Source organism: Magallana gigas, chromosome 3, assembly GCF_963853765.1.
Source record: "Magallana gigas chromosome 3, xbMagGiga1.1, whole genome shotgun sequence".
In the NCBI taxonomy this organism is placed as follows: Eukaryota; Metazoa; Mollusca; class Bivalvia; order Ostreida; family Ostreidae; genus Magallana; species Magallana gigas.
In genome coordinates, this window is record NC_088855.1 from 53,292,232 (window position 1) to 53,315,931 (window position 23,700).

Here is a 23,700-nt window from a genome sequence, read left to right on the forward strand (position 1 = left end):
CATGTAAAAAGTAATGCAAAAGTTTAAATATTGTTTGTTCCATTTAAGGCTTTATGTACATTATATGCATTTTTATCAAAGCATGTCAAACAAATTTTAAGCGGACAAGGACTCTCGTGTTTTGCTATTTGCTATGTACCTAGCAATTGATAGATATATCGGATTAAATCAATTTTCATTCTGAATTTGTAAACCTTTTAAAGATGAGCAAATATTTGTGTGGTTTTATTCCATCATGTGTGGTGTTTTTATCAATTAGCCCTCCTAAATCCATGAAAATCAATGGCAAACAAAGAGATACCTTTCTTCTATGTAAATCACTAACTACTCTGGTTATGTATACAACCACATTCAAACCAAGTGAGCGAAAACAAAAGATAGGTAATCAATGCACTTTCACCTGAGGAGTGATAATACAAATGGAATCCAATGTATTTCCAGGATCAATGTGTCACGCGTCCAAAAAATAATAAAAGCCAAATGACAACATTTCATAAAATAACAATTCTCTTTTATTTTCCATTTAAATAGCAGAATCGATGGTTTCTCTGGTTGCTGTGACCAAGTTTTGCCTTGTGGTGGGTTGCTTAGAAGAAGGGTTTGTAGCAGACCTTTTCCCTACGCTCGCTCGCTTTGATCGCCTTATAAACGGACATGAAGAGGGTCGGGAACTTGGACAGAAAATACTTGGTGGGCTCCTCCATAATCTCTCGCGCTATAGCTGGGCTGAATATGAAGTAATCGTAATTATTTACACCAAAAAATGGATAATTTCCAAGATAAAGTCAGATTTTTAAAAATGTAATTTGTATCTTAATATCTGCAGGCATATTTGTGACGTTTGTGTAATTAAAATGTCTTGTCACTGACTTGTGAGACTGTTTATCGTATAGAATAGCAAAATACAAATAGTCAAAACTTACAGCTTATCGAAATGGAGACAACAGTTGTAAACGAACAGAACTAGCTCCACTAGCTGGTTTTTGTACTGTCTAAATGACCGCATCTCTTTCATGATGGCGTGTTCCACGTGACTAGTCTTCAAGTAGAATGCAAATATTTATAAAACATAATTATAACACATATTATACATGTTTCCATTATTCTTGAGACGTTTGTTATAGCATAGATTGTTCCTGAAAAAGGAGACTGACCCAGTCACTAAGGATGTTGTCGTGCTCGGCAGTGTTCAGAATGTCTATCATGGTTACTCTTCCACTGACAGCCCCAGAAGTTGGTACTCTAAAAATACAACAACGATACATTAACAGCAGGAGTTATCTTTCATATGATTCCTAATTCTTGGACCATAAAAACTGCTACCTGTAAAAATATTTTTTTTTAACATGATTTAAATACAGTCAAATTTCTTAACATCAGTTTATCGGATTAGGAATTGATAACAGGTATATGTACACTGTGAGGGTTCCACTGACAACTTTGAAAGTTAGCACTCAAAATTCCGTACGGCAAAAGAAATACCCCCGGTAACTAGTGAAAATCTTTTATATGAATCTGTATTCAAACATTCAAGAATATACAATGTCGATTTATTTCTATTATCAAGATTTTCAAAAAAGTGTTCTTATATAAATACAAATCGAGATTCTTTATATAATTTCAATGGATTTGGAATTTATAGCTTGTTTAATCATTAAAAAAAATGCTTTTATAAAACGCAGACGTATTGGAATACGGAAAAACTAGTTAATGACATGATGATATAATCCAGAGAGCGACTATTACTGTCGCCAGTAGGTGCCTGGTGGTATTATTGATTTCATCTCTTAATTTCTTGATAACATTTTAAGAATCTTGAAGTATCTCACCTCACTGGATGTAAAACCCTAAGGTCTCCTTTTAAAAATTAATAATAATGGTGATCGCGAAATACGTATATGGAGGATCCCCGATATAATTTGGTTTTTCGCTGACATCTATCGGGATCCGTAAAATTATTAACCAATCAAAGGAAATGAGGAAAACTTCTATATCAATTATTTTGGAACATCAATATTGTGCTAAGTCCACAAACCCATGTTTCATGTCTCTAAGAACGTCTGATCCAGCAATCAACACGAATCGAAGTTTCTTCTCATCGGCCCAAAAGTAAGGGTGCCTGTCATCATGAATAAAATAGTAAAGCATATGATTAACACAAAGACAAAAAAAATGATTTTATTATAATATCTATCTTTATTAGTAACTCCATAACAATACTCAATAGTGCCACCTACTTTAAAATTGCGGGAAACTCCGGTCTGTCTTTGGGCGGCATGGTCAACATATCCGACACGAGACAGACAATTTCTTTGTTTTGGTGATGTGTAATTTTGGGCCAGTTGGCTTGGATACTAACTGTTATTTCCAAGCCGTTTTCTCCGTATGCATGATGCCCACCAGACATGATGTAGCATATCAACATACCCGCAACCTTAACAAATAGATTACAACAACATTAATAAGTACCAACTACAGTACAAACACCAATACTTGCAAAAAACCCGGAACGAAAATCGTATAGAAAACAGTATATATTGTTTGTGATTATGACCTTCAACGTCATGTATTCTTGGAGGTTTACTTATTAATTAAATATATTTTTAAAATTGGAGAATTCTGGTACCTGAATGTCAGACTTCAGGGAATAAGCTTCAGTCTCTGTAACGACCTCTGTAGGCGTCCAACAACTGCGATCCTCTAAGGAGTTTGAAAGAATCTATCAATATAATTTATCAACTACAGTATGAAATTAAAACTCTTGTTGAGGAGAAAGTATGTAATAACCTGATATGGGCTTGTTATTCATCAGCTGATGTTGCCTACACGTGTCTCTTGTAAACCCGTACTCGCTCAGCCTGACTCGGCCTTCTGTGTCCACTAAGATATTGGACGGCTGGAATTAAAAGTGTAACTTGATATCCTTCTCTGTTTTAATGGTTTTTTTTTAAACAAACGGAAGTTCATTTTGATTTGGAATGAAGAAGTATATATCAAGATGACAAATAGGGACAAAAGATATACCATGATATTTCCATGAGGGATTCCACAGTTCTCGTGCAGAGAGGTCAGTCCTTTAAGAAGCTGCCAGGTTAGTCTGTTGACAGTAAGAGGGTCCACTCCCTGATTCAACCGAAGCATGTGGATGTACTCCGCTAGTGTGTACTCGTGGAGTTCCATTGCCAGGTAACATACTCCATTCTCTATCACAAACGACTACAAAACATTAAAAAAAACATATCAAACAAATGAAATAAAGAGATTCTGGTGATAATGTTGATGGCAAAAAGTGATTGGAAATTCACAAAATTATGATATTTCAATTAGCGCTGCATTCTTGTCTTGAAAGCTCCAGGCGCGGCTCGGCCTCACCGGGTGCACATCCAGACAAACGAACCTGAAACAATCTAATCACACTAGAATTAATATATGAAATGTGAAGAAAAAATTCAAACAGTCATATGATGATATCCTTCTAATAATACCGGGAGATCGAGAATTCGACATACATACCTTATATCTGACCAGAAAAAAATGAACAAAATGATCTGATACTAGCGTTTGAAGGAAGCTTTTTTCTAGTTGACGACTTCTCATGTCTACAATGTGGACGGCTACCTCGGATCCGTCGTTCAGAAACCCAAGAACAGCACCCTCGTCCCTGTAGCAAAACTAATATCTATTAATATTTATAGTAAGAATTTATGAAAATAAATATTCTTTTGCTTCTATTCCGTTTTACTTACGAGTAGGAGATCTTGTACTTTTCAGTCTGTGTGGGAAGAACGATGTCACCAACACGCCTTCGTAAGCGGTCTGGTAGCTTGCATATCTCCTCCAACTTTGACCTCCATCTAGAACTTTTTTTCGTCCAATTAGTAACCGTCGTTGACAGCTGGGTCTCGGTCAGTTTATGCTTCGACGATATTTCGGCACAAACCATTGTCTCGCTCTTTGCTTTGACCTTTTTTTCTTCATGCAATTCCTTCTGGGGAGATTCAATAAGCGGGGGTTTGGATACACACAGCCTTTCAGAATCATCGAAGGTAGATTTTGGTTGTTCAAGATTACCATGCACAGCTTGATTGGTAACTTGATTTTCGTCTTCATTTTGAAAATTCTCTGTAACCATTTGAGGTACTTCCATTTTAGGTACTTCATCCCGAATTATGTTTTGGATATCCTGCTTGGATAGTCCCATCGCAGAGGCATAGTATTGGAAATCGTGGACGTAATTCGTGTGTGACGCAGCGGGGTAATTGCTGTACTGGCGATAGTAATTATGAAGTTGCATGAACTGTATCAGTTCCATTTTGTGACGGTTGAGCGTTAGACGAGGTTCATCGGGCTGCCGTTCCTCAGAATCGTGGAATCCCGGAAACAAACACATGTCCTCATCCTTTCCATCACGCAACTCCTCGGGACATCCGAACTCCTCCTGTTCATGATTGATGTTCAGGGCATTTCTCAAGATACTGTCTCCTAAACGGCAGTTTCCTGAAACAGTATTTTCGTCACATTTATCCTTTGTTAACGGGCTAGGAATAAATGGTTTTTTGGATTCAATGTATTGGTCCAAAATCATTGTTAGTCCAGTCGATTCCAAGCCTTCAACGAAACTCCTCATCGGATTTCCTGCGAATGAGTGTGAAGGTGGATATCTTGTGGCGATTGGTTCTGTTTTTGTTGTTTCTTTTGGTCGACTTTTACGTTCATGACCAATTGGTTGAATAACTGCTACCTTTGTTTTATAAGGTTCATCTGTATCTATCTGTGTTTCAGAAGAGTAGTTCGATTGGCCAGTTGGTAACTCCAAATCTTGAGTTGGATTTTTCATCAACTCTGCTTCCAGCTCCTTCAGAGTAATTTTACGACAGTTGTCGTCAATGACACAGTTATTTGCTACACCAAACGAAACTTGCCCTACTGGGACATCAGCTCCATCAGCTTGTTTTGCTTTTTTCGATGGTCCCTGCAGAATTTCTTGCAGCGGCGGAAAGTTAAACCTTGTTGTGTCAACATTTTTGCCTGGGAAATTTGCGACGTTTCCAACATTTAAAGATTGGTTTTCATTTAAATGAAATGGAGAAAATTCTTGAACACTACCAAAACCATGGCATTTTTGGTCTTTATTTTCATTGAACCCAGATCTTTGCAAGAACTGGTAGTCGATATTTTGTTCCGTTTCAGAAGTAGGATTTATACTTTCCAGTGTTTGAAAAGAGACATTGTTTTGATTTGTATGGCAAATCACAGGAGTTTTTAACTGTGACTTCAAAATATCTTGATTGTTTTCTTCCTCATTTGGTGAGTTTACTTTGACCGATTTTCTTGTGGCATCATATTGCATAAACTCGAAGGCAACATCTTTCAAAGTAGGAGCCGATCCTTTGGCTTTAAACCATGGGCAGGAGTTTTGTTTCTCGTTAAGAGGCAAAATGTTGGTCTCCTTATGCAAAGGCTCGGTCTCAGATGTTCCCAGAAATACAAGCCCCATGGCGCTTTCTGAGGGTAGTCCAGATATCCCAATATCAATGCTACTCTTTTTGAATGATATGTTTTGTCCAGTGCCGTTTGGTTTGTTTTCCGGAGTTTCACTGCCTTTAAGCATCTGGCTTTGCTTTTCCAAACCGTTAACAACTTTGTTCTCCAAACATGTTTGTTGGGTGAAAAACATATCATTAGTTCTAAATGACGGACCAGAATCATTATCACTGGCTAAGGGGTGCAAGCATGCTTGTTTGTCTTCAGTGCGGTTCTCGCACATTGGTTTGCGGACATTTCTTTCGAACTCGCATGTTTCAATCCAAAAGACGTCACTTTTAGCCTCAGAGAGATTCTGGATTTTTTCTGACCAAGCTGGGAGTTCTTCGCTGTGTTCATTGGTCATTGCTGTTAGATACTCGTCACTGTCCCAATGCTCCTCTACTGACTCAGATTTCACCGATTCAGAAACATCAACACCTTCCCATTTTCTTGATAAACTGGCCCGTAATAATGGAAATTCATTGAAGTCGTCGGTATGGATAGGCACCGCTGATTCTTTGACTTGTGTATTCCATATAATGTTCTCTTTTACTGCCGTTTCTTGTTGACGTTGGCAAAGTACATCCGACCATTTTCGAGATTCAGAGATATTGAATTTATGAACGTTAGTGGCGCAAGTGTTGGCTTTGGTCAAATTCTTCTTGATTGAATTCTTCGAGTATTTTACTTGATCCACTTTTTGTTGGTTCTTTTTTCCAGTTACTTTTGTCCAAGACCCTGTCTTGTCTTCTGTGTAATTCTCGTTACTACAAATTTTGCTGGTATCTTTATGTAGAACGATGTCTGTACCAAATTCCTGATTGTGTTGCCAGCTATCCTTTTCTTTGGCTATTCGTTTTGTTTTCGTTCTATTTTTGTCTCTCTCCTTGCTGTTGGCAGATTTATTCATGGCCGCAATAGGGACACTACACTTGCTGCCCTGTGTCTTCTGGCTTTTCTCAGCCATCATCAGGCGATGAACACCCGTGATTTCACTTGCTGGATTCTCCGTTTGCTTGCACTTTTCATGTACTCCATAGTAATCCCCAGAATCCTTGTCTGTGACAACATCCGATATGCTATTGCCTTTGGTGCTTAATTTGCTGTCATCCTTTGAACTCTTATTTTCCATTTCCACAATTATGCCATCTGGCGATTTTTCTGCCTTTTTCTGTTTCTCTCTGAGCCGCTTTTGTTTCTTTCGTTCACTCTTCTTTACTTTTCTTTCTTTCTCTCTCTCTTCTTCATCTAATAATTCTTTCATCTTTACATCTCTCTGATTTATCTGAAGACGTTCAAACTCGTTCCAAAACCTTTCCCAAAGCAGTTGTCCCTTTTCCTTCTGAGCCTCGTCCTGCCAACTAGGGAGATCAATCGGATCTCGGAGGGAAACATAAGGTTCAATCTTCTGAGAATTCTGCTCTATCCAAGTATGACAAAGTTTGCAAACGTTAATGCAAACAAAGGGATAGAAAACAGATTTCATGAAATCGTTGTCTGGCTTTCCAGAGTCTGCGTGATATTTCAGGGCCCGTAAGCAAAACTCTGGGCCCTTTGCTTGAACAAACTGTCTGGCAAATCTTTCGTCAATTGTTGCATTGTATCGAAACATACATGAAACGACAAGTGCACACGCACTCTGCACGACCTCTTGGTGCCGTGTAAACTTCTGAAGGGTGGAGAGCATGTTTGGGATGAGCTTCTCGCGGAACAGGATGTCTCGGCCCGGCTCCAGTAAGGACAGGTATTTGAACACGACAACTAAACTGTCCGTGAAGAAGTCGTCAAAGTTACTGTCATTTACCGTGGTCTTCATCCGTTCGATGCGGTTCTTCAGGAATAGAGTAATAACTGGTCAGTAATGTGTGATTTAACTCTTATGTTAATGATTATGAATACTAATATGTGGTTAACTATGTATATATGGGCAAGAAAATTACTAAATAAAATTCTGGCCGATACTGTAAATTCTACCATTTTGCTATCTATTTTCGAAGTTTCATATTAAAATATCTTTTGAACTAATTACAACCAAAAACAAAATGAAAACACTCGTTGAAAGAGTGCTTGAAAATAAAACTAACTCAGCAATATTTACATTTTAGCCAGTTTTTAACATCAAAAACATTTCTGTGTCACGTAAAGGTGAATTTGCCTGTGATCGTTCCTTTTATGTCCATGTTAATGGCTGTGCTCACCTTGGCGTACGCCTCCCTTTGTCTTTGAGACATTCTACAGAAAAGGAAGTCGGCGAACTCATCCCCGGTCTCTCCGCTCTCAAACCCATGGCAGATAGCGGTGAAGTGGCTCTGGTAAACAAAAGAAAGTCTTTGTTAGCTTAGACTGTTTAGTGGTGTGTTATTTTATTAGCACCTCATCATTTAAACTATATGTGATATTATTCAAATTTGGCCCCCATAATTCGCAATTTTTCAAAGTGTTTCAGGTCACCTTAAATTGTTGTGTGATTTTTCAGAAGAGTTGATATAAAATATATTTTTGGCCTCTTCATTTCATTTTTCCTCATTGGCAGTATATGACGTCAGAAGTGACGCTATTTTTATAAATCAATCAAAATCAGTGAAAATTTGACATTTTTCAAATATTTTTTTTCAAATGAGAAATGTAGAGCGACAAGAACAAACTTTTTGTTCCTTATAAGTACTGAATAGATACATCTTTGGTGAAAATATTTTGGTTGTTCAAGCAATCGCTCAATGTTTTCTTAGAGAAAAACTGCTTCAAAACAAGCCGTTTTATTCTAAAAATGCGAAAATGGCGGGAAAAGGTATACTTTATGATGTCATATTTTTAATTGTGGACACATATCAAATTGAAAGTTACCAAAAATAACTTCAAATGTATATCTGTACAAAGAGAACAAAGAATAACAGTAAAATTACTATGTTCATTTAAGGAGGCCATTTTAGGCTCAAACCATATAAGAATTTTGAAAAATCATACTTCAACACTATTCCATAATTTTCTTACTTTACTCGTTTATTACACAGTGAACATGGTGAAGGCATTTTGACGCGTCGACAGATTAAAGGTCGGGCTCGAGATTCTTCAATCCACATGGTTGTTATTGACTCGAAAGTCAAAGTTGTAAGAAACTGTAAATATTCATTTTATAATGTCGTACTGTCGAGAAGAAGGTATGTATTACGATGACATATGTATTAATTGTAAAACACATGTACGAGAAACATCTATGCTTTAAGAACCACAAGTATTTCGTCAGATTGAGCAGTGTGTCCTCAATTCTCTCCTTGCAGAACCAAATAAGCATGATAGCAGTACTGCAGAAATGCATAATGAAAATGTTATAATTCACAAACATTACCCAACAAATCTTTTTTGTTCTTTGCTTCGTATGGGACACAACAAATATTGCATTATTTATACTTCGATTTGTACCAAAATAAATCCACCCCTTTGAGTCGTGTAATGTATTTGAATGTCAGTTCATTTTGTTGCATCATAATTGTAATTTTTTTCAAGCCTTGTTATATGCTATGTGTATTTCCAGTATTTCAAACTAATCACATGATTATGTTTAGGTAAAGATGGAAAGGACAGGATTGTTTTTGTCACCAAGGATGAGATGTCCACACCCAGTGAGGCGATGATAGCCATGGACGAAGAGGAAGTTCATGACGGACCCGGTAAGTAGCCAACACCACCCTCATTATTCCCTATACTATCTGACAAATGTGTAAAGTCAACTATCAATTCAGTGGCTGGCAGCTTCCAAGAAAAATCCAGAGTACACAGTGTCAATGTCATCTAACAACATGAGTTATCTTTCTTAGCATTCATTCTAATAGAATATATTCATTGCTTCTCATCACCTTTAGTTGAGTTGACATGATTATTTTGCAGTGGGTTTTGTGCAACCTAATGGTGAGCTGAACTTTGGCTGTCCATGTGTTGGGGGGCTTCACGCGGGGCCCTGTGGATACGAGATGCGGGAGTTCATTTCCTGCAACTTCTACAACTCCAAGGACAAGGACGACCCGCGCGGACACGAATGCGACGACAAAATGTACGCCATGATGCAGTGCATTGACAAACATGAGGAGTACTACAAACACAAGATGTCTAGCGACCCAGAGGATGAAGATGACGACCCCTTCGCTATCTCGGATGATCAGGGCGAGGAGGAGGTGTCTACCTCACACATTGACGTCAGCAGCAGTATCGTCACCCAGAACCCCACCCCAGACAGCACAAGCAGCTAGTCCAGGCTTACCTCCTCTTGGCTAGTACTTTGTTAATGTGTCATTTAAGTTAATTTTTTACAGGGATTTTGAAATGTTGTGACATTTTTGAAGAGTCATACCTCTGTACGTTCTTTTGCATATTATCACCACATGAATATTATGTAATTCATGAGTACATATATATATAAGTACAGTATAAGGAATAAGTTATTGATTTTCAAAGGTGTTCTGTGGGAAGTATATAAAGCCACATGCAAGAAAAATGTCACATACCGTATTATTTAGAATGAAGTTCAATGCTCCAAAAACATGCATTCTTTGTTATCACAAAGATATAATGTCAGAATGACTGTGTCTAGATTTTGAATGATAATGTGCATTGTAAATTGTGATTTCATAATCCACAATCATAATTTATAAATTGGAATATAACACAGTTTTTGATGTGAGTGATTATAGATGATGTTAGACATTGTTAGTCTTCAGCTGAAGTAATCGATTGTAACTACAGCTTTAACTGATACATGTATTCAACATCTCCCATACATTTAGCATTATATGTTAGTTATAGTACATGTATTATTTACAAAGATTGAATAGAAATATGAAAAAAGATTGTTTCTTTTTATTGCCAAAGATTCAAGTCTGAATATTGACCTAAAATATATGCCAATATCATTAACAGACTTGAATAAAGAACTGAGATGAGTAATATGAAAATTTTGGTGAAAATGGGCCAGCGAGGCCTTGAATGAGGCCTCTGGGATTGTGGATTGTTTGCCTTGGATGTTATGACATTTGGAGAATACAATTGGAGTAGGTTTGTGAGACCTGTCCTTGGGTAGTTAGACATGTTAATCAGAACACCTATATAGTTACTTACATAGTCCTCTATCAAGATGTATAAAGTTACTTACATAGTCCTCTATCAAGATGTCTGCTCCTCCATCAATCAAAACGCCCGCCACTTTGACGTCCCCCTTCTGGGCCGCCAGCATTAGGGGTGTGCAGCCATTCTGAAAGGAGAATACACAATTGATTATATACAATATATACAGGTGAGGGGCACTGTGAGAGCAGTACTATACAGAACGGGTTAATAGGTGGGGACTCTTACGTCAGTTATACTGTTGACGTCGGCACCACAACTAAGGATGATCTTGACACACGTTTCCCATCGCTTTTCCACGGCCGAGTGAAGTATGGTCAGGCCTTCCTGAAATATTAACACTGGACATTAGCACTCTGTAGTATGTGTGGTCAGACGACACGTTCCTCAGTTTTATATAACTTTTTCCAGGAATTTGTTATTGGTTTACTACTATTTTGACAAGCTTTCTGGAAAAAAAGTTAGGGTACCTTACCAGGCGTTTTTGCAAGATACGCAATTTCCTATATAATCTTATTGAAAATACACTTAAATTGAAATTTTAATCATTCTAAAAATGACAATGATAATAAGAAGATGGGTGAATAAGGCGTGTAAAATGCCCATACACGGTCGGACAAGCTACTGAGAAATTAAAATATCAATAAATCTTATATTTTAAAAAAAATCATTTAAAACAATATATATTTAATATATCATTGATTTTAAACCTATAAATATTTTCAATACTTGGAATATGTTGACTCAAACAGGCGTATACGTATCAAAACCTGCAAATAGTGTCATTTTTTAGAACTTTAAGGGATTTTCTTTTATAGAGTGGGTCTGGGCTCCATATTTTTCTCATAGTCTAATTAAGGTCTAATGGAAAACAAACCGATTTCAATCAACAAAAACGTGGAGAGATGACCCACTATACATTAAAAATATTATTTTGTATCCCAACAATTGAACGTTTTGAAAAAATAATACAAGTCCGTAAATTCGTAGCCAAAGTGACACATAATATTTAAACAGCCTACTTTGTTGTGTCTGAAATGGCTCAGTGGTTAGAGTTCCTGAGAAAAGCTCACCAAAGTTTCAAGCAAAACTTTTGTTCTTATTTCTTGTTAAATATATTAAAAACTGAATATAGTTAGAAATTGTGCTTTGGCAAACTCGTTTATAATATATTTGAATAGATTTAATTGGGAAAAAATAAATTCAAAATTGTATTTCACGACTAAACCGAATGGGCATTTGCGCCATCTTATTCCCCCATCTTCTTTATTTGGTATATAATAAAGGCCATTGAAAATTTGAAAAAATAATCATTTTTCGAGGAATATGTCGACTGACCTTAAAAAGACTTGATGTTAGATAACCCATACCTGGATAATGAGCTTTATATATATTCATATTTTACAGATAAAAGATATGGAAACTTTTCTTTATGCAATGATAGTTTATATACGGAACAGTGCAGGTCGTACCCTGTTCCTGTGGTTGATGTCCACTTGTTCCCTGTACGACCACAGCGTGTTCACCACCTTGGCATCCCCCGTTCTTATCGCCAGAATCAGGGCCGTGTTTCCATCCTGTCAATTTCAAAACGTTGGTTAATGAGAATTCAACGTTCGCGATTTAAAATGAAGAAGATGCAATATAAGGGATATAACTCTGACTTCTCACCGTGTTGAGGTAGGTGGTATCGGCGCCGTAAGACAGGAGGATCTCCATGGCCTCCACGTGGCGGTTCTGTGTGGCCAGCATCAGTGGGGTACTGCCGTCCTGTCAGCCACACAGAAAACGTTCAGTCGGTATATGCATGTATACATGGTATAGGCCTATTATTCATTTCACTGTTATACCGGTATACACATTTACAACTATTATTTCAGTTTTACCGTTATGCGCATTTATAACAATCAAATGGAATTCCTTTTTTTTTCTTAAAAGTATCACTAACAACGTACGTAAGTTAAGAATTATATCAAACAAATCAGTGTACAAAACCATTGTGACGATATCTCTCGTTCTAAACCGTCGGAAACCAGCGACCAGTGTCGCATACACTAGACTGACCGCGGGTTTCCAAATACATGTATGTCTAATCTTTTGGTGATCGTAACTAATATGATTAAGTCCCTTGTGCTTACCGCTGCACACGCGTCGTTTGGACTCTTTCCTGCCTCCAAGAACCGCCGCATCCCCTCAATGTGGCCAACGGCAGCCGTGAGACAAAAGGCGTCCATCCCGACCTGAAACTTCAAACCGTATGGGACTCTCAAATCGAAGTGATCAGGTAAAACAGTAATATGAATTCAATGTTCTTTTTTTTTTTTACTTTTTACCATTTTTTTTTTTTACTTTCTTGAAGAATATGAACAAAGGTCTATTGTCATGTTCTAAATTTTTAATTTACAAGTTGTTATAATTTAATTTTATGAATTTACAATATATCAATCAAGTTGTGTACATGCACTCAGTAAATTCGTAATTATAACATATTTTTTTAACGCACAATTGATTATAACTAGAAGCGTGTAAAACTTCTTCATGGAGAATGTTCATATATTTCAAACAACATAATATTTCAAATGAAAATTTTGAATAAACGATCTCTAATTTTACCAAGTCGCTCCTGGACGCTAACTGGAGAATTTCCTCTGGATTGTTCTCCCTTTCCTTCAGAAGCTTTTCCAACAAGTCCATGGTTTGTTCCGCCATGTCAGGAATCGCCTGCAGTGTGTCCGTCATCTTCTCTCCATGCTCGTGGATACAGACGTCGCCTTTACAAAGCGAACACTTCTTTCTGGACAAATTCTTTGATTTTGTTTTCATTTTTTATCTGTCTAGAGACAATTGCCGTGGCTTTCTTCTACAGATCAAAGTTGTTTATTTTTATGACGTCATGGCGTTCTTCGAGAGAAGTTTGGCGGTGTCTGCGATTTGACGCCCAATGACGTTACGCTGTGTAAGACGGCGGTATAACTAAAGCCCGTTCTGTACACATGAATGTTTGTTCACCTTATAACAATAATTCCAACTGTTGCTATGAAAAATTGTTCTTTTAAAAAATTCAATAAACCGTGCAAAATGCGAATTACCGAACGTCTTTTATTTCAGCGACATCATAAACTACTATTGTTCAAATTATCATGTTTTAAACACAAAATGTGTTGGTGTATGCCAACAAATATATTAAAGGGACATGATCGCGATTTTGGTCAAATATTATTTTTCGGATTAAAATGTTTTCTATGCTTCAGTAAGACATTTTTTAAAGGCAACCAAAATTTTATTGTCATTTGTTGAGTTATTAGTGAGTTACAGAGCATAGGCGTCGGAACCGGAACCGGGGGGGGGGGGCTATACCCCCCCCCCCCCCCACGGATTAGGAATTTCATGATTTGGAAAAAAAAAATTGCAGGTTAGAATTTTTTTGGAACAATAGGTAACTCCCCCCCCCCCCCCCGGATTAGGATTTACATGATTTTGGGAATCAATTTTTTTTTTTTGCTTGTTAAGATTTCTGAGGAATAGTCTAGCCCCCCCCCCCCCCCCCACTTTCAATTTGCTTCCGACGCCAGTGCAGAGCTTATAATTATTTGTTATTTAAGTAAAGCTTTTGATTACATTTTGAATGCATATTGAAGTAAAAACTCCAAATTTAGACCTAAAATGAATGTGTTAATCGTTAGGAACTGTTTATTTGTGCTTAAAATTAATAAGAAGATAGACAAATTAGCTTGAAAAAGATTTTTTACTGGAATATTGAACCTATGTTAATAAAAACAGGGCACGAGCCTTGTTTACTTGACAAAGAACTGTGAGCCTTCAGGCTGTTTCTCGCTTATAGCTTAACGACTGACTCTCAGATTTCATTTGATCATTAGACGTGCATTCCTAAATCATTGCAAATAAAAAAACCCAGAAAAAATAGAATTTGACCAAAATCGTGACCAGGCCCCTTAAAAGGTCATTAAGATAAACGACGTGTATGAATAAACTGTTTTCAGGTTGAAGTGACCACCATGTATTGGAAAATTGAAGATATGATCATTTGATCAATAAATAATATCGAAATTTAAGGCCATCTTATGTAACTCATAAAAGATATAACTGTGTTTTAAATAAAGATCTATTCAGATGCAATACTAGTATTACCGAATGTCTTTTTTGCTCTTGTGGAAAAGTAGAAAATAACCATACCATTTTTTTTTCTTCATGTACGAAATACACTGTTCCGAGAAATAAATTGTTTAATGTCGTTTTTAGAATAGATTGTTTACACATTGTAAACACTCATTATCTAATGAATACACTTTTTTAACATGATTGAAACGGGTGTTTTTAGTGAATTTATTTATCATGCAATACACAGATATACACCTAAGATTACCAATTTTAATCATTTTTTTTCTTCGGGAACAAATAATTAGGAACTTCACTATCCAACAAGTGACAACCAAGCCCCTGTGGTCCCGTCGCCTGCAAGGTATTTTAAGAGTTATCTTTCTTTTAGCTTCCTGGTTCTAAAATGTCAACCGACCCCCCCCCCCCCTTTTTTTTTTTGAGTGATGTAGTAAACGATTTCTTGTCACTCAATGTATTTGTGCAACCTAGGGTTAATTTGATGCTTGTATGTCACATGTTTTTTACTGGTGTCTGTCTAAACTATAAGAATTGAGAGACCCAATATCTCTACTCTACCTTTTTGCATTAGATTTCATTCAAAATTTAATCTATTGAAATGAATCACTTAATCTTATACGTATTAGGCTTCTTGAAATTTATTATAGAAAATGATTTACATACAAGTACACGTTTTAGCCACACATTTTATTTATTATTTGTCGATGGCACAGAATTGGCTACTGGTTGACAGCAAAAACTTGATGAATTTTATAAAACAATCAACAAACATACTGTCATGACCAAAAAATCGGTTAATGTAATCAATAAATCTAGGTACAGATATTTTCCAAAGGATCTGTCAGCAAAAATAGGGACTGCAAATCTCAATAAGCTTTATTTATTGCTCGGCTGCTCCGTTTAGCACACTATCATTTCCTGAAATAATCCCATTTATTCATTTTAATTTTGTTAATACATACCTGTCTTATTTTGTACCCAATACAACACATATATATGTACACTGTATATATGTTCAATAGAATAAACTGAACTTGAACTTATCAACTAAGTACAAGAAAAACTAAAAGAATTAATTAATTATTTGACCTAAAAAAAATCCTTTTCCCACATTTTTCCTATACCTGACTTTCAAATTTAGGAAAAACAGGTAAAAAAATTTATCAAATTATCCGGAGAACATCCAACTGTCGGCCATTGTACACGTATAATGGCATACTCTAGAGGTGGGCGGTTCGTGAACAATTTGAACTCATATCTCCCTGCAGGCAGAAGCGCTCCAACGAAATACTTACCGCGGGGGGAAAAAGTCCTTATCCACCCGCCTCCTCAGGACAAAAACCCATGTTTCCCGAGGGCAATGCCTCGTAAAAATATGATTTTTCTGTGGACTAAATCTCTTTTTTTCCTAAAACGCACGGTTTTAAGCATCTATATAGTACCAATAAAATGACTGGTATCTCTCTGTTTATGTATAATATAAATTGAATACCTTCAAGTACCCCTCTGTTTATTTAAGGAATAAGGAATCATTTAGAGAAGTCTTTTTTTTCATTTACAAAATACACACTATACATGTAAACCTTGGAGGTTAGGGAAGATAACTCTGTCTGGGACCAGATGCATGTTGTATTTACCGTTATCTCTTTATCAAGCGTCTTTCAGTAGGTGCAAAGCGTCCTTCAGTAGGTGCAGACTTTCACCTGTTCTTATCCAATAATAAAAAGACGAGGAAGTGTATTTTCTTTGAGTATTTATTTAAGACTGAGAATGACAACATACTGTCAGCTGTCGGACAAAAAACATAACACATGATAACAGATATTGCACAGCGTACACCGAAAACACAGACCGATAACTCTCTTACCTGATAACTCTCTAACCCGATAACTCTCTTACCCAATAACTCTCTAACCAGATAACTCTCTTACCCAATAATTCTCTAACCCGATAACTCTCTTACCTGATAACTCTCTTACCCAATAACTCTCTAACCCGACCAAACAGAAATAAATTCCCTTTACTCATACACAGAATGTAATATGCTTATCATCTTTGAGGTTACACCTGAATGATACAGTCAATGAGAGGATGATAAAGGACTACCGAATTATGGTGTTACAAAATGAAGGTATCTGCCCACTACGTTCAATGATGCTGTGTCTATATTAACGACTGGCTGGTCATAAAATCCACACTTCTGCCATTGGATAGATGATGCAGCATTATGTTTGGAGGACAACACACACATACACACTCAACCATACACATGTACACACACACACTCACATACATACACACACAAACAGTAATGGGGCATGTCTTCTATCACATGTTAATATTTTTTAAAATATTTTAAGAAAAAATAGAATATTTTGAAATGACAGCACTTTACAGACAAATATGAGACAATTATTAGTTCCATGCGTGACTTTTAACACTCTCTAATGAAAAAAAGGTGACACCATTTACACCCACAGACACAAAATGAGAAAGCTGGCTTGAGGGGGATACAGGTAAACATCAGCAGGGCTCCTGACAGGTGGCAGTGGCCGATTATATACTGGTTATCACAGAGATCAGTCCCACTAACACCTCTACTGCCCCCTTGGGAGGCCCCCTCCTCAAATATGGACACCCCTCAGTACAATACAACACCAATCCAATTCTAAGAAGTCACAATTTTTAGGTCCACGTATGACCTTAGACCCTTGACCCCATTGGGTGAAACGGTCAGAAGGCCTATTGCCTTCTCTTCAATACAATTTGTCTTATTATCACCGATTCACATTACAGAGTACAACGGATGACTAGAAAGAGTTACAATATATTGGGGGTCAAAATCTCTTTTCAGTCAGGTCCACTATGGACCCCACCTCTAAATCTCTGCTTTGATAACCTGGAATGTCAAGAGATAAATTGTCCATGACCTGCTAATTTAGTGCTCATTGCACTGTTTGCACAAGAATTCTTATTCAAATTGGTCCAAACAAAATTTCACAGAATAATATCATCGAAGATATATATAATGTATGAAAGTTGCCATTTTTTTCTTCACTGAACTTGCTCAACAGATGAAAGAGGTCGGCTTAGGGAGGTTTATCCTATCACATCCACAGGTTTCTCTGGGGGTGTACTTGACCTGGAGGCCGTCTTGGGGGATGAGGTGGCTGGACCACTGGGGCTGAGGGAGGACTGTGGAGCAGTGACCTCCGCGGTTTGACCGGGGCTGTGTTTGGGCTGCGGCGAGCTGTGCACCGTCGATGAAGCGCGGTCCGGTCGGGTCTCGGGCATGCTCACTTGTGACTTGCCACACACATGGTGGTGGTTCTCCCAATCCTTGTGCTGGCAGAAGGATCCGCAGTACCGTGCCACATTACAACCACTGCATGTCTCACTGGCCTTCCTACCACAGTTCCAGCAACTCTGTAAACCAGAGTGTAATCTCTACATCAAACAAAGGTACAACTCAATGGCCCGAACAGTGACTCAATAATGCAGAATAAAGGAAATTTATTACAGCTCCCAGTGTCGATAGCTGATAAAAATTTGACAGGGGTTAAGAATCTCAATAGAAAACCAGAAGGAATTTTCTCTCACCTCACTGGATTCCTCCTGGTGGTTGAACTGAGCCATTACTTCCTCTCGAATTTTCTTCCGAGAGTCTGACATGGAGCGCTCCATCTTGATTCGCTCAGCAGACACCATTTCTGTGGCCTTTTGTTCAGCGGCTGAGACAGCTTTCTGCAGCTCTAGCATTGCCTGTCTCTTCACTTCCTGAACGGCTTCTTCTAAAATGATGCAGAAATAAAAACCTTGATAATGATTTATTATTTAATTGTTCCAATCTTATTTCTCACTAGGTTTAGAATTATTTAAAGAATTTACTTTAAAAAAATACACATATGCATTACAATTTTTTAGTGTTAGGGAAACAGAAATTTTCATGGAAGTATACAAAATTTTCAAAGGAAGACAGGTGTGAGAGTTTACTTTTCTGGCCCCTAATCATTTAACTTACATGGACTATACAAAATATTCAGAGGAAAGTTGTTAGAGTTTCCTATACCTGCCCTCCTGCGGACATCGGAGACGCGGTCCTCTGTCTGTCTGAGGGTGTGAGCCATCAGGTCGTTGGATCGCTTCTTCATATCAACGTCCATCCCCTCAGCGTGTCTGCGCATCCACAGGGACAGCTCCTCGCGGTCGCGGAGACTCCGCTCCTGGAGAACGGCCAGGGCTCTCTTTGTCTTGTCCACCATCCCAATGATACAATTCAACATCTGAAACATAACACTGAATGTATAAAAACCCAGACATAACAACTGAAGAAGACCAGATTTGTGACACCAATAATGCTTTCAACTGATTAAAAACACACGTTCACTGTATAAAAAAACTTGGAGTCCCAGACATAACTGAAGAAGAGTGGGATATTCCCTGGACTCACCGTTTCTACGTGTCTCCAGTCGTCATCCATTCTCTCCAGAGGATCAAAGGAATCAGATCTTGAGTAATCTGGAAGTACACAAATAGATACATTTATCAATTGCAAAGCATCAATTTGTTAATTGTATAAAAGTAATATGATAATTCGGAAAATATAATTTTCATATTTGCATTAAGGAAGTTGACGCATGCACAGTTCAGAACAACCGTGATAATTTTTATAATTTATTTAAACCTATCCCAATTTGAACACCTTTTTAAAGGAAAATTTTAAACATTCCAAATAATTAAAACATCATAAATTTTAGGCATCATCAAAACAGATGTGCTCATACATGTTGACAATAACCCCAGGGAATTTACGTAAACCACTGACTGTTATTGAAGGGCTGGTAGTGCCTGTCCCCCCCGCGCTCCGACCGGTCCCTGTCGACCCTGTCCCTCTCTGCTCGCTCTCGCTCCCGCAGCTCCCGCGACAAGCTGATGTCCTCCAATTTGATTGGTCCACTGTTGAGGTTTAATACTCCGTTAGGACTGACTCGCGGACTCATCGTCTGGTGTCGCTTGGCTGGATTCAGGGAATCTTGACTGATGTCAAAATTATTCTCCTTGCGACTAAAAAAGAAGAAAGACATGTAATTGCATGAAATGGCTATTGAAGTTAATGACATTTAATACCTCCATATTCCAAATATCATATCCGCATTCTTTTCCTCTAGAAAATTTGAGTTCTAGAGAACAGATAAGTTATTTCAAATGCTAGCTTATGAGAGGATCATGCTCTTAGTATCTCAATCTTTTTCTCTGACCAGTTTCACAAGTAACAACACGTTCAGTTATAAACTGATAAAAAATTCTTAACATTTGCAAAATTCCAAGCTGATATTCATATAAATTTTTTTGACTCTGTAAACAAAATAAATCTGATGTAATTGTAAGTAGAGACACTTAACAAAGAGATAAAGTCACATGACATGATTTTCCTCCTCATATACTTCTGTAACCTTTGTAACTGACCCCCCAACCCTTCTTTAGTGATGACATCAGAAGCAAAATGCTTTGCAATATTCTGGTTTTGAACAAGGACTAGGACAAGAGTTAATGCACCATCAATTGCATTTTTTGTATGTGAGGTAGCCCTACAGCATTTTTTTTTACATAGAGCTACTGATCTGTAGCTAACCCCTCCCTGTACTCACCTGTCCGGGGATCGCCTTTTGCCGTTTTCATTAATGTCGACGGAGATGTCCTGTGACTCGGGCGATGAACTGTTCGATGCGTCGAACAGGATGTGTTCATTCTGGGCCAGGTACTGCTGAGGACTCTGCTTGGCCATTCGCGCGCAGTGAAGAAGCTCTCGCTGTAACAATGGCAAATTGGCCTACAAATAAACAATGAACCCAGTGACCTCAATGTTTACAAAGGGAGATAAATACTAATACAACCAAGAAGAAAAATCCATGTTGTTATGCTATGCAGCATGCTATAGCAAATGACAGTTACTGCTGATGTTATTACCTTCAGAAATGGAATAACAAATGGTCTCAAGGGGAAGTTTGTTGCCTCTTGGAGTTTTGCATGGAATTCTTCTATTGACAAATGGGAGTTCTAGCAATCAAGAAAACCAAAGATTCTTCATTTTGTCCAAAAATATCATATATATAATTAAGTATATTGTTTACTTGCTCATATCTATCAAATAAACATGTATCAACTGGTCGGAGTGAAGGGGATCCCTTTGGTTAAAGTGGCTCCTTCTCCCCAATAGCTTTTAATTTGCATTGCATATTTCAGTAACTCATATAATGAAGAACTATAGTACCAACTCGATGATAATTGTGATACATACCACTAGTCCAAGCACCAGTGTCCGCACTCGCTCACCGATATCCGGCGAGATATCCGAGCCAAACTGCTGTAATGTGGTCAGGAATCTTTTGAGTTTGGAGAGCTGCCTGGCCCCACAGGCTGGGGGTAGTTGTTGACTCATGGAGGAGTTCACCAGGGCAGAGGGGGAGGGGGTCCGGCCATTCATCAGCGACAATGGAGAGTGGCTTCCATTCACTTAAATCAGAAAAAATTGCAAATTATCAGATAATAGCAAGTCTCAATATTATCATCATCATTAACAATGCCTTGTCATTGGAAAAAGATATTCAGGGACAAGAAATAATAGAGTAACTATAATACATGTACTACAGTTATCACCTTAATATTTTGTAAAATGAGTAAACAATGTAAATATAATGCTGAACAACAATAAAATCGCAACACAAGACATGGATGGAAAGAAGAAAGGAAAAAAGGAGGATAAAGAAAATCAATAGTGACTGGGGCCAATATACAGAAGTTCTGAAATAATGACTGCTCCCTGCTGATACTGAGACAGCTGTGAGTCTCACCCCCAGACTTGTGTACGTTTATCCTCCAATTAACGGCCAGCTATCAGCACCCTGGCTCCCTGACCTAATTGTCAGCTCACCTGCTTCCGATTAGATTTCACTTTGCAGTGAATTGTTCGATCTGTTTAGAAATTCCCACAACACCTGTTTCAGAGCGGAATTTTTCTTATTTGTTTATTGGGATTTTACTCAAGGACTAAGTGAACCTTTGACAAACGACCTTAACATTGAAAGTTATTTGTGGGGGGATATTGTGTTCCATATTGGAGGGCATAGTGGCTTTGTCAGCTATCAATCTCAATTGTTTGAAGACTAGCTTTTACATTGGAAGCAATTACACTGCTAATCACCCCATAGATGGAATATCATCAATGGAATAATTCAGGTCAAACAAAATTCTTTTTATCATATATATATCTTAATCAGCCAATAGATATTAAATCATCACATCATTTTCTTTTTTTGCTCTTTCTAAATAAATACCAACTTTTTAACTTAAAAGTAAGTATTTATTATCGAGATCCATGTATTAAATTAATAGGCATTTTTTACAACTTACAGTTTCAAGGAAATCCCCCACAAATTTGAACAAAAACATCAGTATAACAAAATTAAAGCGTTACAATGAAAGTATGTATTCAATGTAAAGGCATCCCCACATAGATAGGCAGTAACCGACTTAATTTTATAAATTTAAATTAAAACATACGGCTTCAACTCCCACTGTAAATGAATTCTATCAATTTTTTTAAAGTCTCTTGCTTCTAATTTGCAGTGGCACTGATAGGAGGTAGGAAAGTTTATAACAGAAACTGAGTGGTCAGATTAGGTCTTCGGAAGTTTTTGATCACAAGTGTGTGATATACTCGGTCTTGAGAGATTAAAATTTGTAAAAGAGAATGACTTGGAGGTTTATGACAGTACATGAGAGGTTAATAAAGGTGTATGATGGGAGTGCAGGATACCTGGGTGGTTTGAGTAATGGTGTGATGCAATTACATGATAGACAAACTGAGAGGTAAGATAGGTGTATTGGAGTGAAATACCTGAGAGGTATTTCACGGTGTATTAGAGTGACATATCTGAGAGGTAAGATAGGTGTATTAAAGTGACATAACTGAGAGGTAAGATAGGTGTATTAGAGTGACATACCTGAGAGGTAAGAGAGGTGTATTACAGTGACATACCTGAGAGGTAAGATAGGTGTATTAGAGTGACATACCTGAGAGGTAAGATAGGTGTATAAGAGTGACATAACTGAGAGGTAAGATAGGTGTATTAGAGTGACATACCTGAGAGGTAAGAGAGGTATATTAGAGTGACATACCTGAGATGTTAGGTAGGTGTATTAGAGTGACATACCGGTACCTAAAATAGGTGTGTCAAAGTGACATACCTGAGAGGTTAAATAGGTGTCTTAAAGTGATTTACCTGAGAGGATATATAGGTGCATTAGTGTGACATACCTGAGATATAACACAGGCGTTTTGAGTGATATACCTGAGAGGTTATATTGGTGCATAATTGTGACATACCTAGGATATAACACAGGTGTGTTAGAGTGATAACCCTGAGATATAAGACAGGTGACATACCTGAGATATAAGACAGGTGTATTAGAGTACTGGTGACATACCTGAGAGGCTGCTGCTGCCAGAGTGAGGTCTAGCCAGGTCACGGGTGGGGGGTACAGTCACCGTCCCACTGGTCATACTGGGGGGAGAGGTATAGGCTATAGAGGACTTAACGTCAGGGGACTCAGGCATACTGCTTCTACTGTCTCTAAAGTCTGTAAAATTCACAGAAAGTAATCATATTTATTAAAGTTCAATATTCACAAAATCAGAACTCATATAATATCTGAACACCTTGCTCACTGATATACACTGGCAGTAAGCTGATAATTGTACAAACAGCATGATACTAAATAATGTTTGGGGTATTTTCAGGATATACAAGCAATATATGAGCAGTGATAGTTAATGGATGCAAGGTGCACTGAGGTGATTGGCTCAATACATCTGCTGCTCTTAATCTCCCAGCTAGCCGCCTTAATTTGATTACAGGGCTA

General features: G+C 37.6%; 3 protein-coding genes across 12 annotated transcripts in view; 1 reads left to right on the forward strand and 2 right to left on the reverse strand.

Moving 5' to 3' along the window:
- Positions 1–485: 485 nt before the first annotated feature.
- LOC105345799 (uncharacterized) lies at positions 486–13,583 on the reverse strand. Of its 4 annotated transcripts, none has more exons than XM_066080328.1 (17): positions 13,255–13,519; positions 12,780–12,881; positions 12,313–12,411; positions 12,114–12,218; positions 10,870–10,968; positions 10,670–10,768; positions 7,725–7,835; positions 3,747–7,357; positions 3,514–3,661; positions 3,025–3,216; positions 2,788–2,896; positions 2,627–2,700; positions 2,238–2,434; positions 2,036–2,119; positions 1,155–1,242; positions 924–1,039; positions 486–726 (listed from the first exon to the last, which is right to left on the reverse strand). In XM_066080328.1, exons 1-17 carry the CDS (start codon positions 13,462–13,464, stop codon positions 588–590), a joined length of 5,583 nt encoding a protein of 1,860 aa, XP_065936400.1. In that variant the 5' UTR covers positions 13,465–13,519; the 3' UTR covers positions 486–587. The 4 variants fall into 4 exon arrangements, with proteins under 4 accessions (XP_065936400.1, XP_065936399.1, XP_034336245.2 ...); XM_066080327.1 differs by having other exon boundaries at positions 12,780–12,887; XM_034480354.2 differs by lacking the exons at positions 10,670–10,768; positions 10,870–10,968; positions 12,114–12,218; ... (1 more) ...; positions 12,780–12,881; positions 13,255–13,519 and adding an exon at positions 10,636–10,649.
- Positions 8,534–10,367, forward strand: LOC105345798 (mitochondrial intermembrane space import and assembly protein 40). Its single transcript, XM_011454100.4, has 3 exons — positions 8,534–8,684; positions 9,090–9,194; positions 9,412–10,367. The coding sequence occupies exons 1-3, from the start codon at positions 8,663–8,665 to the stop codon at positions 9,768–9,770; spliced, it is 486 nt and encodes a 161-aa protein (XP_011452402.2). The 5' UTR covers positions 8,534–8,662; the 3' UTR covers positions 9,771–10,367.
- A 2,931-nt stretch (positions 13,584–16,514) lies between the features above and the next one.
- Positions 16,515–23,700, reverse strand: part of LOC105345800 (protein CBFA2T1) — a 35,153-nt gene continuing 27,967 nt past the window's right edge. For 6 of the 7 annotated variants that reach the window (XM_011454109.4, XM_011454104.4, XM_011454107.4 and 3 more), the window contains 9 exons: positions 23,266–23,418; positions 21,077–21,291; positions 20,746–20,835; positions 20,427–20,608; positions 19,604–19,842; positions 19,229–19,296; positions 18,848–19,061; positions 18,379–18,569; positions 16,515–18,225 (listed from right to left, as the gene is read on the reverse strand). In XM_011454109.4, coding sequence (XP_011452411.1) covers positions 17,878–18,225; positions 18,379–18,569; positions 18,848–19,061; positions 19,229–19,296; positions 19,604–19,842; positions 20,427–20,608; positions 20,746–20,835; positions 21,077–21,291; positions 23,266–23,395 — 1,677 coding nt within the window. In that variant the 5' untranslated portion in view covers positions 23,396–23,418 and the 3' untranslated portion in view covers positions 16,515–17,877. The remainder of the gene's footprint in view (positions 18,226–18,378; positions 18,570–18,847; positions 19,062–19,228; positions 19,297–19,603; positions 19,843–20,426; positions 20,609–20,745; positions 20,836–21,076; positions 21,292–23,265; positions 23,419–23,700) is intronic. The other variant, XM_011454105.4, reaches the window with a different exon arrangement.